Genomic DNA, 18,718 nt, shown 5'->3' on the forward strand with positions numbered 1-18,718 from the left:
TTTGGATCAGGCCCTTTAACTGTTTGAAAACTACCTAAAATGTTCATGCTGCTCAAAGAATTCTCTCTCCTTCTGGATTGCAGATGCCAGGGTGAGCTTGTCATGAATGTCTTGCTGCCCACGACATTTAACAATCATATAACCCTTCCTTAGGTGGATGACAAGGTTTCGTACAATATCAACAACTGATGACTCAGTTCCCCTGTCCACCAAATCTGGTTTTGTCAGGATCCCTGTGAAGTAATACGATGAGAAGATTAGACAAGCACAGAAATTAACGATGGGAAAGATCTATTGCGGGTATCTAGTCACCCAATGCAGCACTGTTCCCGACAGCATATACTAAAGCGACTTCTACAGTGGTGCTGTAAGTTTCCCCGCCCCCCGCATCTCCTCCCACTTTTTCCAGGAACACCAAATTAATAGCAGAGCTTTTACAATATTAACTTTTAATGTTTTCAGTTTTCAAGATATTTATAGGCATAGTATCAATGGCAGTAGGGCCCCAAATTGAGCTATCCCTTTAGGTATCCGTTCCCTTTTATCGGTGTGCAAAATTCATGTTATTCCACAGAGCTTGTTTTTTCCTCATAGCAGGTAACTCTTGGCAGGGTTGGGGCAGGATGGGAAGAATATTAGAACTCTATGACCTACCTTCCCCCCATTTGTATTTTTAAAAGTATGTCTCACCTAGAGTTCTCTCTCCATCAGGGTCTACCTCTTGAGCCATTTTCAGTGCCTCTGTTGTTGCGATATCCACATTACTTGGCACCACTACCAAATTTATAGTCTCTTGCTTAGCAATAAATTTTTTAATTAGCTTTTTGATCTGTAATAAAATATGGTAAGAAAGAAATGCAGCAAAGTTTGATGTGACAAATGGCTTTGGATGCCAGGCTGCTCATCATCTGACTAGGTGGAATGTCATACACACGATGGATACAATCATACAATAGAAGCTCAGGTGCAAATGTCAGTGGCTGAATTCAGCCTGATTATCTAAAGGTAATCCAGATGTGGTACATGCCGCAGAACAGACTGGTTTTATATCAGCCTTGGGAAATGGTCATAAAATTTTACTAGGCCCGGAACATAATCTATTCAATGATGAATATTCTTATGATATTTTACTTGCATTAGAGACAACCAAATGCTATCGTCTATTCACAGCTAAGAAAAAAAATCTAGTTGGATTATATTTATACGTCAAGTTCAGGTAAAATGTAGAGCTAAATACATCTATCTCAAAAGTGTACTTCTCAAAAGAAAGCAAAATGTCTTTGCCTTTCAATGAGAAATTCATGAAAAGAAAAAAAAGGACATAAATTGTTACGCAAAAGTCAACATGATTTCTGTAAAGGGAGATCATGTCTTATTAATTTATTAGAGTTCTTTGAGGGAGTTAACAAACATTTGGACAAGGGGGATCCAGTGGACATAGTGTACTTAGATTACCAGAAAGTCTTTGACAAGGTCCCTCACCAAAGGCTTTTACATATATTAAGTTGTCATGGGATAAAAGGGAAGATCCTTTCATGGATTGAGAACTGGTTAAAAGACAGGGAACAAAGGGTAGGAATAAATGGTAAATTTTCAGAATGGAGAGGGGTAACTAGTGGTGTTCCCCAAGGGTCAGTCCTAGGACCAATCCTATTCAACATATTCATAAATGATCTGGAGAAAGGGGTAAACAGTGAGGTGGCAAAGTTTGCAGATGATACTAAACTGCTCAAGATAGTTAAGACCAAAGCAGACAGTGAAGAACTTCAAAAAAAGATCTCACAAAACTAAGTGACTGGGCAACAAAATGGCAAATGAAATTTAATGTGGATAAATGTAAAGTAAAGCACACTGGAAAAAATAACCCCAACTATACATACAATATAATGGGGGCTAATTTAGCTACAACAAATCAGGAGAAAGATCTTGGAGTCATTGTGGATAGTTCCACGCAGTGTGCAGCGGCAGTCAAAAAAGCAAACGGGATGTTAGGAATCATTAAAAAAGGGATAGAGAATAAGACGGAGACTATCTTATTGCCCTTATATAAATCCATAGTACGCCCACATCTTGAATACTGTGTACAGATGTGGTCCCCTCATCTCAAAAAAGATATATTGGCATTAGAAAAGGTTCAGAGAAGGGCAACTAAAATGACTAGGGGTTTGGAACGGGTCCCAAATGAGGAGAGATTAAAGAGGCTAGGACTTTTCAGCTTGGAAAAGATATGGGGGGATATGATAGAGGTGTATAAAATCATGAGTGGTGTGGAGAAAGTGAATAAGGAAAAGTTATTTACTTGTTCCCATAATATAAGAACTAGGAACCACCAAATGAAATTAATGGGTAGCAGGTTTAAAACAAATAAAAGGAAGTTCTTCTTCACTCAGCACACAGTCAACCTGTGGAACTCCTTGCCTGAGGAGGTTGTGAAGGCTAGGACTATAACAGGGTTTAAAAGAGAACTGGATAAATTCATGGAGGTTAAGTCCATTCATGGCTATTAGCCAGGATAGGTAAGAAATGGTGTCCCTAGTCTCTGTTTGTCAGAGGGTGGAGATGGATGGCAGGAGAGAGATCACTTGATCATTACCTGTTAGGTTCACACCCTCTGGGGCATCTAGAATTGGCCACTGTTGGTAGACAGGATAGTGGGCTGGATGGACCTTTGGTCTGACCTAGTATGGCCATTCTTATATTCTTAGAAATTTCTTTAGTTTTGACCTATCTTTTTGCTAAATTTTGTCTGTAGGGCTGACCAGCATGTGTTTCATTCTAAGCGACCACCACACTTCTTTTCAGCACTTCCTCCATCAATAACTGTCCTGTCTGTTATCTGCAACATCTTTAATTCTGGTTATGAGCTAGGTGAACTGTATAGAACATTATTGTCTAGATCCTCCAGCAAAACCTTCTGTTTAAGATAATTTGTTCATTAGATCTCCACTAATGTAACTTAACTGTTTCCTAGCTCAGAACATGTATGTTGCATTACCTGTTCTCCAATGTCTTGTGGCTGATTCCCTACAGCCACCCTAGCAATCCCTGGCAGATCAATCAGTGTCAGATCTGGAACATTCGGAGAGCTAATTTCGAGAGAAATTAATTCCTGGCTAATGCCCACTCCCTCACCAGCCATTGCATCCTGGGCTACAAAGGAGGAAAGGGAAAGAGAAGGAAAGCAAAGTTTAGATCAGCACATATCAGAACTGAAAAGCCCCTGTTGCCACCTGTTTCTTTAAAAAAAAAAAAAAAAAAAAAGGCATTTTGGGACACAATCCTGCCCAGGCAAAAATCCCATGGAAACCAATCGACTCCTTTTCAGGATTTGAACCTTAATAAAACTTGAAGAATACACTGTCTATGACAGGGATTGCCAATCTTTGGCACGCGGCCCATCAGGGAAATCTGCTGGCAGGCCGGGACGGTTTGTTTACCTGCAGAGTCCACAGGTTCGGCCGATCGCAGCTCCCACTGGCCGTGGTTCACCGTTCCAGGCCAATGGGGGCTGTGATCAGCCAAACTTGCAGACACTGCAGGTAAACAAACCGTCCCGGCCTGCCAACGGATTTCCTTGATGGGCCGCATGCCAAAGGTTGCCGATCCCTGGTCTATGAATTAAACTTTCAGAAATCTCAATGTACAAAAATCAAATATCTGGAGATGGCTTATAAAAATAATAATATAGTGTTACAATAAAATACTAAGTATTACACAATTGATTCATCATCTTCAAAATGCTGGACATGCATTAGTTAATCCTTGACAACCTTGCAAGGTACCAAAGGATTATTTTACACATTCTATAAATGGATGAAGTGAGGCATAGAGATTAAGTGACCTGTCCAAGTTTATATAGAAAATCTGTGGCAGAGCCACAAACAGAATGGGAGGATAGTGAGTACCTGTACTTTGCTTTAACCATCAGACCACACTGTCTAAATCAAACACCACCTCACAGAAGCCTGCTAGTACATGCGACTGATTTGTTAATTCAACATAATACCACCATTTTATAGCTCTGTTTTGCTGCTATTTCTTGATATCAAGGTAAATAATTTCTCATGAGAAACCTTCAGACGCATAATTAGCTTTTTTGACTTTTATGTCACTTACCTCGCTACCGTACCAGTTTTTTTAAATTATTTCTTGAAAACCTTTGAGAATAAATGGTCACCTTCCTTTTACACAGCATCATAGTGTACAAGTATATCACTGTTGTTACCACTGTTACAAAATTACCATAAATTTGTACGAAGTATTTCATGTAAGGTATCAATAGAAAAGTTATAGACTGCTAAGTATGATAATCCTGTTTATATGCACGAATCATATTTGTATGTGAAGTTATGAATATTTGCTATGTATTTGTATCTCAAACATGTGTGGTGTTCTTGGGTAAACCTCCGCCTCCCAAGTCAGATTTCCATCAGGACTAACCATCCATGTATTGATGGGCTATTCAAGACACTCAACTCAGCCAGTGAGTTCCTCCTGTAGATATTTCAGAGGGCACCGAGTACGGTGACCATATTTCCAAAAAGGAAGACGGGATACGGCATGGGGCTGGCCCTCCCTCCCCTCCCCATGAGGCTGGCCCAAGCCGCTCGCCTGAGCTCCCCACCCCAAGGGTGGGGGGCATGCAGGGCTCGGGCGATCAGCAACACACATACTGGATAGGGTGACCATATTTGCCAAAGGCTGGGGGTGGAGTCTGTGCTCCCCCTCACATTCCTCCGCACCCACCTTTTTTGACAACAGTGGGAATCTGTCACATTTGCTCTTGCCAACTGATCAAGTTGACAAGAACAAATGGGACAAATACTCACTTTTGCCAAAGACAGCTGGGACAGGGCTTAAAAAAGGGACTGTCCCTGCCAAAATGGGATGTATGGTCACCCTAGCACTGAGGCACAGTGACTCAGCAAGACATGTGATAAGGATATGTGACTTAAGAATCCATCTTTTTGCCAGTAACTTTCCAGGCACATGGGCTAAAGTATAAAAAAGGATAATGTGACATCACTACTTTGTCTACATTCCTACTTCACTCCTCTGGAGGGTGATTTCTAACAAGGAAGCTTTGAACAAGGGACTGATGACCCCCATCTTACTTGGGTGATCCAGAGAGACTTTTTGCAAGCTAGAGGACTTACCATCACTGCTATGATCCTGACCTCCAGACCCTAAAATCAGTTGTAATGTATATGATCCTTTTAATCATTTAATAACTCTCTTCTTTTATTTTATATCAATAAACATTTAGTTTTAGATTACTAAAGGATTGGCATCTGCGTTGTATTTGGTAAAATGCTAAAGTTTATAATTTGACCTGGCGTGTGTGTCTGACCCTTTGGGATTAGAAGATCCTTATGTATGGTGAATCTAGTTTTCAGTAACCTTTCATCATAAAGTCCAGTGGTCTGGGTGATAAGTCAGGGACTGGAATGCCTAAGGAGACTGTGTTTTTGTCTTCTTGTTCACCAGTATGGTGATACTTTTGTTACTGGCTTGATCAACTTTAATGACAGAATAACCACCAGTTTAGAGTGTGCCTGTTTCTCAGCAGTCTGTCCTGAGCTGGCATTTGCAGCTATGTCCCACTTAGGCACAGTGACATATACTTAAAACCAAACAGTGTTACGACCAATAACGATGAATGTAAGTATGCAATCTACGACAACAAGGACAATAAAAGTTAAGCTTCAGAGCGTAAGATGATAGCCCTTAGGGGTGGGAGAGATGTTTTCTCCCATCACGTGGAACACTGTACAACTAGCTAACTACATGTTTTTTTGTCTTCCCATAGAATACTAGGTATTGACCAATGCCAAGTGCAAGATGGTGATTCAGATACTCTATGGCCTGAGCTGGTCTGAAAACTCCTGGAGCAAATCACTTTTGATGTAAAATGCTGCAACGCCACTGAGATCAGCTGAGTTGTGCCGGTTTATTCCAGGTGTGAATGTGGCTCCCTGTGTTCTTGGCATTCTCAGCAGTTATGATGCAGGGTGTTAATTTGGGAAATGTTATGCTGCCTAACAGAAGGGAATAGAGGATGAAAAGGAGGATCTGATTAATTAAATCAGAATGCAATAAATAGCACTTACCTTTTCTTATTTCTTTTTCCACCACTGAGGGATCATGGAGTTCATCATCTATATCCCGGTAACTAATTTTCCCTTTCCAGTCCCGCTGAGGAGCCAGTTTTTTCAGTTTGAGCACTAAGGGACATCTGGTAACAATGCCTGCAGTTGCCCATAAAGAGAGTTAATTTTGTTAATGAGCATCCTTGTTACTTTGAATGGGTACAGAGCACACCACAGAATGTAGCTTTTCCCACAGTATGCAGAACAGTGCACAAAGCATAGGTGGCGACTACGCTGGAGCACCCACGGGGAAAAATTGGTGGGTGCTCAGTACCCACTGGCAGCCAAGCTCCCCGCCCCAGCTCACCTCCGCCTCCTCCCCTGAGCACACTGTCCCCGCTTCTCCTCCCAGAGCTTGCCACCGCAAAATTTCGCGGTGTAACAAGCTGTGGGAAGGAGGGGGGAGGAGTGGGAATGTGGTACGCTCAGGGGAGGAGGCGGGGAAGAGGCGGGCCCAGGGTGGGGATTTGGGGAAGGAGTCCAATGGGGCAGAAAGGGGGCGGAGTTGGGGCAGGGACTTTGGGGAAGGGGTTGGAATGGGGGCAGGGCAGGGGTGGAGCGAGCACCCACTGACACCAGGAGAAGTTGGCGCCTGTGGCCCAAAGCTTTCAGTGTGTTCACACAGCTCACACACTATGGAATATCTGAGAGTTGGGAAAGGATGCTGGGCATTGGTAGCGCAGTGAGGAAAACTATCATGCCATTTGTATGCAGCACTGCGCAGTGACCATATTTTAAAAGTTCTTTCTGTTTTGAAAGTTTTCACATTTGTTTGAAAGCTATTTCATATAGTTAAAATGGGTAATGGAAACCAGTAATATATATCTGAAGAGAGAGGAAACTTTAAAGGTGTGTGTATGCTAGATGCTTTATACCTCGCACAGCCATTTGAAGTATCAAATCCCTTCTATAGAATTGTACCCTGATCCTGTTCTATAGTAGGGAAATGATTTTGTATTGTATTGTATAGGATTATTTTAAAAAAAGCTATACATGTATTAATTTCTACAGGTTTTTAAGAGTAATTTCTATAGAACCTGTTTAATTTTAATAAATGTTAAGGCCAGAAAGGACCATTATGACCATGTAGTCTGACCTCCTACGTAACACAGGTCTTAGAATTGCACCCAGTGATGCCTGCATCAGGCCAATATCTTCCTGTCATACTAGTGCATATCTTTTAGAAAAAACATCCAGTCTTGATTTTCATTTTCATAGAACCCTACTGGTTTCAACTCTATTAATCTCCATGGCACTTTCCCTTAGGAAATAGCAGCTGAACTTGATGGATACAAATAAGAAGGAGATTTCCACTCTGACCTACATCACACCCAGAAGGTGTGAAGTGAAGCAAGGATGCGGAAGAGTGCTCTGGAAGTACTGTGGTTTACCTGCCTTGTCCCTGCCAGTTCTTCTGTGGTTAGAGAGAGTAAAGTGACTTAGAATAACAACACCTTTTGCCAAGCTTTAACAAGGTATCTTTTGTAAATACCTGGAACACAATGAATGTGACTCCTGTTTAGACACTAGCTTTAGCATATACTGTCAGAAGGTCTTTTGCATGCCCATACGGCTGCCTGGGTCATGTGAGCTGCAGGTGTGTGTCCTCCTGTGCCAGCACAGGGTTCATATTCTGCTTCTGTACCAAATGACTGGAGGATAGCTAATGTGATGCCAATTTTTAAAAAGGGCTCCAGAGGTGGTCCCAGCAATTACAGGCCAGTAAGTCTGACTTCAGTACCAGACAAACTGGTTGAAACTCTAGTAAAGAACAGAATTGTCAGACATATAGATGAACATAATTTGTTGTGGAAGAGTCAAAATGTTTTTTGTAAAGTGATATCATCTCTCACCAATCTACTAGTATTCTTTGAGGGGGTCAACAAACATGTGGACAATCCAGTGGATATACTGTACTGAAATTTTCAGAAAGGCTTTGACAAAGTCCCTCACCAAAGGTTCTTAAGCAAAGTAAGCTGTCATGGGATAAGAGGGAAGGTCCTCTCATGGACTGATAACTGGTGAAAAAAATAGGAAATAAAGGGCAGGAATAAACCGTCAGTTTTCAGAATGGAGAGAGGTAAATAGTGGTGTCCCCCAGGGGTCTGTACTGGGACCGGTACTATTTGACATATTCATAAATGATCTGGAAAAAGAGGTAAACAGTGAGGAGGCAAAATTTGCAGATGATACAAAACTCAAGATAGTTAAGTCCAAAGCAGACTGTGAAGAGCTATAAAGGGATTGCACAAAACTGGGTGACTGGGTAACAAAATGGCAGATGAAATTCAATGTTGATAAATGCAAAGTAATGCACATTGGAAAACATAATCCCAACTATACACATAAAATGATGGGGTCTAAATTAGCTGTTACCACTCAAGAAAGAGATCTTGGAGTCATTGTGGATAGTTCTCTGAAAACATCCACTCAATGTGCAGTGGCAGTCAAAAAGCTAACAGAATATTGGGAATCATCAAGAAAGCGGTAGATAATAAGCCAGAAAATATCATATTGCCGCTATATAAATCCATGGTAGGCCCGCATCTTGAATACTGCTTGAAGGTGTGGTCACCCCATCTCAAAAAAGATATTTTGGAATTGGAAAAGGTTCAGAAAAGGGCAACAAAAATGATTAGGGGTTTGGAACGGCTTCCGTATTAGGAGAGATTAATAAGACTGGGACTTTTCAGCTTGGAAAAGAGACAACTAAGGGGAGATATGATAGAGGTCAATAAAATCATGACTGGTGTGGAGAAAGCAAAGAAGGAAGTGTTATTTACTTCTTCTCATAACTCAAGAACTAGGGGTCATGAAATGAAATTAATAGGCAGCAGGTTTAAAACAAACAAAAGGAAGTATTTCTTCATACAACGCACAGTCAACCTGCCCCACCCCAGCTCCCACTGGCCGGTTTCTAGTACTGGGTCGCGACCTGAAGTTTGAAAACCACTGTTCTAAGATATTGATCAGTGTTTAAAATCTTTCTGTGGCTCTGATGAAGGAAAACTTTATTTTAAATATGAAAATAGAGCCTATGGAAAACGAAATTAAAAGCTGCATCTTGGCATAAGGAATGGTGTGGAATATACTGAAATACTGGATGTTATCAGAAAATAGTTTCATGTGCTTGAAACATTACTGCCCATCAAATATGAGCCACCCTGAAACTGTGGAGGTGTATTAGATTCCTTGCGGAATTTCAGTAACATACTCACTGAATGCGGCAACCCCACTGAAAACATGGCTAAGCTAAAGTATCAAGTCCCCTTTATATCTCTCTGTGATTGGAATTGGGTGCTGGTTATGAAGAGATCTAACAAATGATTTCTTGAACTAAAAAATGTTTCCTTAATATGTTTCCTGATCTGTGTAGATCAACCATAATGATTAAGCAAAAATTAGATATACTATATCAAAAGTGATAAAAATTCAATATTTATTGAGGAATTGAAAGATTTTTCAACTGGTAGGGAGTTTGCAGTTTGTTTTATTTAATGTAATGAATAAGGATGTACATCCTTCTGAACTGCAAAAAGTCCCTCTTACCTAGTAGAACACTTCTAGATGTTTCCCACCTGACTGGAAAAAGTGACTTACTGCCCAGGGATATGGTCATAACTTGAACTGCTCAAAAATTTTCTGACAATTTCCAGCAATGTTCTGAATCAGAAAATGCTGATTCAACAAAATCAAAATGTTCATGGAATCATAGAACTGGAAGGAACCTCAAGAGGTCATCTAGTCCAGTCCCCTGCACTCATGGCAGTACTAGGTATTATTTAGACCAGTCCTGACAGGTCTTTGTCTAACCTGCTCTTAAAAATCTCCAATGATGGAGATTCCATAACCTCCCCAGGCAATTTATTCCAGAGCTTAACCACCCTGACAGTGAGGAAGTTTTTCCTAGTGTCCAACCTAAACCTCCCTTGCTGCAATTTAAGCCCATTGCTTCTTGTCTTATCCTCAGAGGTTAAGAAGAACAATTTTCCTCCCTCCTCCTTGTAACAACCTTTTATGTACTTGAACACTGTCTCAGTCTTCTCTTTTCCAGACTAAACAAACCCAATTTTTTCAATGTTCCCTCATAGGTCATGTTTTCTAGACCTTTAATCATTCTTGTTGCTCTTCTCTGGACTTTATCCAATTTCTCCACATCTTTCCTGAAATGTGGCACCCAGAACTGGACACAATACTCCAGCTGAGGCCTAATCAAAGTGTAGTAGAGCAGAAGAACTACTTCTCATGTCTTACTTACAACACTCCTGGAAATACATCCCAGAATGATGTTCGCTTTTTTTACAACAGTGTTACACTGTTCACTCCTATTTAGCTTGTGGTCCGCTATGACCCTGAGATCCGTTTCCGCAGTACTCATTCCTAGGCAGTCATTTCCCATTTTGTATGTGTGTAACTGATTGTTTCTTCCTAAATAGAGTATTTTGCATTTGTCCTTATTGAATTCCATCCTATTTACTTCAGACAATTTCTCCAGTTTGTCCAGATCATTTTGAATTTTAATCCTATCATCCAAAGCACTTGAAACCCCTCCCAACTTGGTATCATTCGCAAACTTTATAAGTGTACTCTCTATATTATTATCTAAATCATTGATGAAGATATTGAACAGAACTGGATCCCGAACTGATCCCGGCAGAAACCCACTCATTATGCCCTTCCAGCATGACTGTGAACCACTGATAACTACTCTCTGGGAATGGTTTTCCAACCAGTTTTGCACCCGCCTTATAGTAGCTCCATCTAGGTTGCATTTCCCTAGTTTGTTTATGAGAAGGTCATGTGAGACCGTATCAAAAGCTTTACTCAAATCAAGATATACCACATGCCCCCATCTACAAGGCTTGTTACCCTGTCAAAGAAAGCTATCAGGTTGGTTTGGCACAATTTATTCTTGACAAATCCATGATGACTGTTACTTATCACCTTATTATCTTCTAGATATTTGCAAATTGATTGCTTAATTATTTGCTCCATTATCTTTCTGGGTACAGAAGTTAAGCTGACTGGTCTGTAATTCCCTGGATTGTCCTTATTTTCCTTTTTATAGATTGTCACTATATTTGCCCTTTTCCAGTCTTCTGGAATGTCTCCCGGCTTCCGTAACTTTTCAAAGATAATTGCTAATGGCTCAGATATCTCCTCAGTCAGCTCCTTGAGTATTCTAGGATGCATTTCACCAGGACCTGGTGACTTGAAGACCTCTAACTTGTCTAAGTAATTTTTAACTTGTTCTTTTCCTATTTTAGCCTCTGATCCTACCACATTTTCACTGGCATTCACTATGTTAGATGTCTATCACCACCAAACTTCTTGGTGAAAACCGAAACAAAGAAGTCATTAAGCATCTCTGCCATTTCCACATTTTCTGTTGTTATTCCCACCCCCCATCCATCATTGAATAATGGGTCTACCCTGTCCATGGTCTTCCTTTTGCTTCTAATGTATTTGTAGAATGTTTTCTTGTTACCCTTTATGTCTCTAGCTAGTTTGATCTCGTTTTGTGCCTTGGCCTTTCTAATTTTGTCCCTACATACTTGTGTTATTTGTTTATGTTCATCCTTTGTAATTTGACCTACTTTCCACTTTTTGTAGGACTCTTCTTTGATTTTTAGATCATTGAAGATCTCCTGGTTAAGCCAGGGTGGTCTCTTGCCCTACTTCCTATCGTTCCTATGCAGTGGGATAGTTTGCTCTTATGCCCTTAATAAAGTCTCTTTGAAAAACTGCCAACTGTCTTCAATTGTTTTTCCCCTTAGACATGCTTCCCATGGAATCTTACCTACCAACTCCCTGAGTTTGCTAAAGTCTGCCTTCTTGAAATCCATTGTCTTTATTGTGCTGTTCTCCCTCCTACCATTCCTTAGAATCATGAACTCTTATCATTTCGTGGTCACTTTCACCCAAAACTGCCTTCCACTTTCAAATGCTCAACCAGTTCCTCCCTATTTGTCAAAATCAAATCTAGAACAGCCTCTCCCCTAGTAGCTTTCTCCATCTTCTGAAATAAAAAAATTGTCTCCAATACATTCCAAGAATTTGCTGGACAATCTGTGCCCTGCTGTGTTACTTTCCCAACAGATGTCTGTCTAGTTGAAGTCCCCCATCACCACCAAGTCCTGTGCTTTGGATGATTTTATTAGTTGTTTAAAAAAAGCCTCATTTACCTCTTCTTCTTAGTTAGGTGCTCTGTAGTAGACCCCTACCATGATATTACCCTCATTTTTTACCCCTTTTATCCTTACCCAGAGACTTTCAAGTTCTTCCTGCTTATTCCCTATACTTTTCACATTACTATACAGACATCTAAGATACTGATTTGATTCCTTCCCCCCCCACCCAGTTCTGTGTTGTCTCTCCTTTATCTCCTTTATGATGCATGGGGATGTGTTGATTTAACCAAAATTTAATTTAGAAAAACCTAAACTATTGACTTAGATTTTTTTTCCATTTCAGATGACTTTTTGTTTCAATTTTTATTTTATATTCTAAGTTATAATAGAACATAAAGTCAACACTGAAACAAAACAAAACATTCTGATGCTACTGAATCTAACTGTTTCAACTGACCCAAAATAATGTTTCCAAAAGTTGTTTCACAATTAAGTCTGAAATACTATGTTTTATTCCCGCATGGAATGAAAGCAAATTTCAAAATAGTGGAATTTCCCACAAAAGGGATATTCCAGTTGCCGCACAGTTCTTATCATAACAGTGTTTTCTGTATGATGGGATAGGGAAAATACAAATTCTTTTGGGTTGTATCAGGGATGAATCTAAACCCAACTTTCAGTGTCACCAAACTGACATGAATTACAGAATATCAGATAGAAACACACCACTGCGACTCAGGGAAGAATCCGATTTCTGAGATGAAAAGCTGAAAGGTAAATTCTTACCACTGCCTCTAGGGAGAGCAACTCCGGACAGGGCTTCTAGAACCGAGCTTTTTCCAGAACTCTGGTCTCCAATCACTGCAATTGCTGGCAAAGCCAGGTCCTTTTCTACTCCGAGCGCTCTCAGGGAGTCAATGAGATCAATACAGGGACGGATTTTCTCCTCATATTGGTTGTACAAGGTGTGTTCTGCGTTCTGTAAGAAAAACGTTACATTTCATTTGAGCTCATTTCACAGAATCAGGCAAAGTTAAACATGTCTGTGCCATAAATGATGTACATCATCAGCAAACTGTCCTTCACCCCACCATACCACTAGCTTTGTACTGTGAGCTACAAGCCTTCTGTAGTATTCTTGACAAGGTAAACACGTTTCTGTAAATTCAGCAAAATTTAGCTAATTTACACCAATGGCTGAAATATCCATTGCAAATTACTGAATTTTATAAATTAGCAAGTGAATACACAATAAGAAAAGCAAGAACACCACCCCATCAAATATCCTTTCTTCAGTTATTTTGGGTAACTGCAGTTTTTTCTTTTATCTATAATGCATCATACATTTACAGTGCAAATATCTGTAATAAAAAATAAATATAAAGTGAGTACTGTACACTTTGTATTCTGTATTGTAATTGAAATTAATATATTTGAAAATGTAGTAAACATCCAAAAATATTTAAAATAAATGGTATTCTATTGTTTAACAGCGTGATTAATCTCATGATTAATTGTGATTAATTTTTTTAATCGCTTGACAGCCCTAATGTTATGCTATAACAGGTCAGGCAACTTCCTATCTTAATCTAAAATTTGGTATCTGTGTATAGAGCTAAAAAGCTAAATTCTTATCTTCCACCCTGAATTAAAAACACTATTTCAGGAAACAAACATCAAAACACAAATCCAGAATAGCTATCTTTAGTGATAAGTCAGACAATACTTATCACCAGGGGAAAATATTTTTGAACCCTCTGATCATAACTGCAATGATTATTATCTAATAACTTTATTATTTAACTGGTTTATTAACTTTAATATAAACTTTTCAAATGTCTATTCTGATTTTCTCAGTGTTAAACATAAGAAACATAAACATAAGAAATATTAAATAAGAGTCTTGGTATTTCTATCAATTTCTATCGAATACACTGGAGCCTCATGTAGAAGAACAAAAACCCAAATACCATGATACCCATTTAAAGTTTCTAATTGTGAATCTTCATTAAGATATACATTCTAGGGGAAAGTTGGAGTTAGGCTGTGGCCCTTCTATTTTCTATGCCTACATTTTTTTTTACACCTGCAAATGAAATGCAGCTGCAAATCTTAGTAATTACATGACTGCGCATTAAAATCTTAGAAGAGGTGTCAGGTGTGAGCAGGATTGGTGCTCACACTTGCACACACAATCACACACAGAGACAGAAAGAACTGTTTTGATCTGTGTCTGCTGATTGTGTATGCAGAAGTGAGCCCAGACCACTGAAAATTCAGCCCTGACAGCAGCTGAACATTAATCTCAGAGGAGTCAGTTTTCACTCAAATGCCAAATATCTGACTTGCCTTATTCTGTTGCTCTTGGAAATTATATATTCCCCCTTGCTGTTTCATCTTTTCTTGATGATATTCCTCAGACTCCGCCCATTGGACTGCTGCTGTGTGTCTCACACAGCAGCCCTGGGACTTGTCCATTAACTGTCTGTCACTGAAAAGCAAATGTCTGGTCCAGCAACTCTTCTATACGGCTCCTGAAATGATAGAAGGGCTTGAGTGGATTCAGCTCTGCAATAGTAATAACTGTGGACAAAGTCAAAACCATATTGTTATTGGTTGGGCCAGATCTCTGCTAGAATCAGCTGGTGTAGTTCTTTTCAAACCAATGGATGTGTGTTGGTTTGTACCAGCCGAGATTCTGACCCCTTATTTTGCTCCTGCGGGAATTCTATGCCAAAAAATTAAAAATTCTGTGCATATTCTAAAATTTCACATATTATATTTGTCAAAATAACACAGTATAATCACACCAGTTTCAATTATTTGGGTAATTTATTTCAAAATACCTGTCAGCAAGTAGGTCTGTAACAATACAGACAACAAAAAAGATTCCCCCAGATGCAGAGAGCTAAAGAAACCTCTGTACGCACATGATCTGCACTACAGGATCAAGGTATAAGTGACCCTAAAGTAGGGGAGATGGGGAGGAAGGCAGAGAGCACATTAGTCAGTTGAGAGACTGCATTAGCTTAGTGGGGGCTGTCCCCAGCCTCTTCCCAGGGAGAGGTGAGAGTGCTCCCTGCTTCTCTCAGGTCAAACAGACCCCAAGACCCACTTATCTGCGCCTAGCACCCTCCCTTCTTTCACTCTCCTTCCCTCAGGATCCTTGTCCCAGGGTCTTTTCTCCCTCAGCTCCTTCTCCCACACTCAGTGTCCCCTCCCTCAGGGCACAGCCCTGGGCCCTCACCTCTCCCTAGAGATTGACTCCCCTTTCCCATCCCACTGGCCCGCCCCCCACCACTGGGGACTCTCTGCTTCTGCCCCTCAACCACCTCTGGGGCCCCTGTGCTTCCCCTCCCACCTTGACTGACTCTTTACTTGCCTGCCCCATCCTCAGAGGCCCTAGTGCAGTGGAGGAAACTGATCATGTGAGCTGCAACCGGACAACCCCGACTCCTGGAGGAGGGGATCTGCCTGGGTGCTGCAGCAGGTAAGAGCTCCAATGGGGGCTAGGCCTTGTGCTGCAAGCAGACCTCTAGTGTGAAACTTGGGAGAGGAGGGAGGAGCCCCTCCACCCTCCTTAAATGACGCCCCTGGCCAAGGCTCCCCAACAGCTGCTTGTGTCAGCCCCAGCCCAATTCATTTTTCAAAAGGACGAATCTGGACAACTTGTGGCTGACTCTTTACTCTGGAGGCTCTGCTTCTTGGGGCCACTCCCTTTGCTTAAAAGTGGTCTGTAAAAGAACAAAAAAGGGGTTGTGGCCTTTTTGCTGCATTATATTATGAAAAAGAGAACTGGAAGTTTTTTATTTTTTCTTTTCCTGTTTAGTTTTAATGTAGTAAAAATTCAGGTTTTGTCTCTCCTCCTTTTCCTGGAAGAATGTCTGAATGGCTGGAGAAACAGGAGGTTTATGATCTCACAGTTACTATGGCAATTAGACTGATTGAGAGAGGCAGTGATTTTTTTTTCTTTAATGTAGTTGGTTTAAAAATGGAGGGGGTGTTTGTTTTACTGAAAACCTACTTAATTGAGATGCTTGAAAAAAGGAGTAGGAAGAAAAATTCGTTAGTAGAAGTATAACTCTCGTCCCTTTAATTAATGGCTGACCCAGACTTCTGGGTCTTCTAAAACAAGCCTATAGCAAAATGCGGAAGACTAGACTTAACATTAGTTATAGTTCTAATGTAGAAAACCAGCAGGAAAAAAACCAGAACTTTTAAAAAACACCAGCCATTTAGGGTTTCTTTATACTTCATAAACAAGAAAAAATGGTACATGCCCTTTGTTGTTGTCAACAGGACTGCTGCTAGCAAAATCACACATATTATTCCCTTCCAGAGCAACTTGTAATGCCATTCATCAATATAATGCTGGGTTAATTTTTTCCTTCGCCTTTATGTATTTATCTCCCAATGTGTCATGAATCCATTCCTAAATACACCTGAAATAGCACCCACTAATTTCATTGTTAGTAATTAAAATTATGCATTAATTAACGAGTTTTTTAATATGTGACCCAGACTCGAATCCTGCTCACTTCCCCATGGCTGTTTCGGAGCTGTGGTGCTAAAAGAAATAGCCAAAATTTAGGGCATGTCTACACTACCACTTATGCTGGTAAAACTGGTCAGCTCAGGGGTGTGAATATTCTAGTCCCTTGAGTGACATAAATTATGCTGGCGTAAGTGGTAGTGTGCACAGTGCTATGTTGGCAGAGGAGTTTCTCCCGCTGCTCGTTAGGGGTGGTTTAATTATGTGGAGGAGAGATCTCTCTCCCCTCATCTTAGAGTAGCTACATCAGAGATCTTAGAGCAGTGCAGCTGCGCCGTTGTAAGCGCTATGGTTGAGACATGGCCTTACTTCAGTCACTAAATCAAGCAGCTGTTGAAACTGAGTGCACAGGGGACCTGACTGTTTAGTAAGAAGGTGCCATTTTCCCACACATAATTTTAATTCAACTTTTCTCCACCGGAAAAGCGGCACAGACTTCTGCCTGCGATATTGTTGTGATTGCCTCAGAACTATGGCCCTCAACCCAGAGGCCGAGATTGGGGCAGGGCCGGGGCGGGGTATTGCCCCCCAAACCGTATACCGGTCCCAGCGCGGGCAGCAGCCGCTTCACCCATAGGCGCCCGCGCCCCTGCCTCGCCCGCAGCCCCGTGCGGGGCCAGCAGTGTGCGGAGCCTGCCGGACGCCCGGGGGCGGGGCTCTGGGGTTAAATCAGCGCAAGCTGCGCGCCCGTGTCTTGGGCAGCGGGGGGGCGGGATTTAACCAGGGGACACGCGGTGCCCTGGCCCGGGGCCCCTCTCACCGGCGCACCCCCTGCAGGGGGGCTGCTCCACAGGACGGGGGCTGCAAGGGTGGAAGCTGTGCGGAGCAGGGAGGGAGGCTCACCCGCAGCCACAGGGGAGCAGGCGGGGACGCGGGCCGGAGGACTCAGGAGGCGCACCGGGCAGCTGGCCGCAGAGGAGCGGCGCTTTGGCGGGGCTGCCACCCGCTCCTCCTAAGTCCTCCCGCCCGTGCTCGCAGGGCCGGCTTCAGAAAGGGGGCGGGGCTTTAAGGGCTGCAGGGCGGGGCGCCGGGGCCCACTTCGACCCGGGCTGCAGCCCCTAAAGCTCTTGGGATGCGGCCCTGCCGGGCAGGGGGGAGGCAGGTCTGAGAATCGCGGCCAAGGGGAGCTGCGGGGGGCGGTGCCTGCGGGGCAAGCACAGGGCTGCGCAGCGCCTCCTACACTCCCCACACCGAATGGGAGCTGCCCCAGGTTAGTGCTCCAAACCCCAGCCCTGAGCCCCCCTCCCTCACCCTAACTCCTGACCAGATCCCCCCCAGCCTGCTCCCACACCATTGCTCCCACCCGGACCCCGCACCCCAACCCTGAGCCCCCCTCCCCCCGCACCATTGCTCCCACCCGGACCCCGCACCCCAACCCTGAGCCCCCCTCCCCCCGCACCATTGCTCCCACCCGGACCCCGCACCCCAACCCTGAGCCCCCCCCCGCACCATTGCTCTCACCCGGACCCTGCACCCCAACCCTGAGACCCCCCCGCACCATAACTCCCACCCAGACCCTCCACCTCCAGCCCACTCCCACACCCTAACTACCTCCCAGACCCTGCATCCTGAGCTCCAGGAGGAGAATGCAGAAAAAAAAATGAAAACCAGGGTTGGGGTGGGGGGAGAGATAAGAGAGAATTCCTGCCTCTCTCCCTCAATCCCTCGTTGGGGTGGGGGGGCAGGATCTAGGGATGGGTTCTGTTGGTCCCCTCCCAGGGCAGGGGTACAGGATCTAGGGAGGTCCCTATGGGGTGCAGGGGGTTCCTGGAGGCTGAAGGGGGGTCTGTTGGTCCCTCCTTGAGTCAGGGGGGATGGGATATGGGGGGGTTCCCCATGCAAGTGCAGGGGTGTCAGTGGGGCTGTGGAGGTGGTCTGTCAACTGG

At 42.7% G+C, this 18,718-nt stretch overlaps 1 protein-coding gene across 1 annotated transcript in view; it reads right to left on the bottom strand.

Annotated features, from left to right (window-relative positions):
* The window catches only part of LOC144263120 (interferon-induced GTP-binding protein Mx1-like), a 28,057-nt gene extending 13,299 nt beyond the window's left edge, over positions 1-14,758 (bottom strand). The window contains exons 1-6 of the mRNA XM_077813839.1: positions 14,630-14,758; positions 13,067-13,259; positions 6,111-6,248; positions 2,996-3,150; positions 691-829; positions 35-233 (exon numbers count right to left, since the gene is read on the bottom strand). Coding sequence (XP_077669965.1) covers positions 35-233; positions 691-829; positions 2,996-3,150; positions 6,111-6,248; positions 13,067-13,259; positions 14,630-14,758 — 953 coding nt within the window. The remainder of the gene's footprint in view (positions 1-34; positions 234-690; positions 830-2,995; positions 3,151-6,110; positions 6,249-13,066; positions 13,260-14,629) is intronic.
* Positions 14,759-18,718: the final 3,960 nt, after the last annotated feature.

Source organism: Eretmochelys imbricata, chromosome 1 (genome assembly GCF_965152235.1).
Source record: "Eretmochelys imbricata isolate rEreImb1 chromosome 1, rEreImb1.hap1, whole genome shotgun sequence".
In the NCBI taxonomy this organism is placed as follows: Eukaryota; Metazoa; Chordata; order Testudines; family Cheloniidae; genus Eretmochelys; species Eretmochelys imbricata.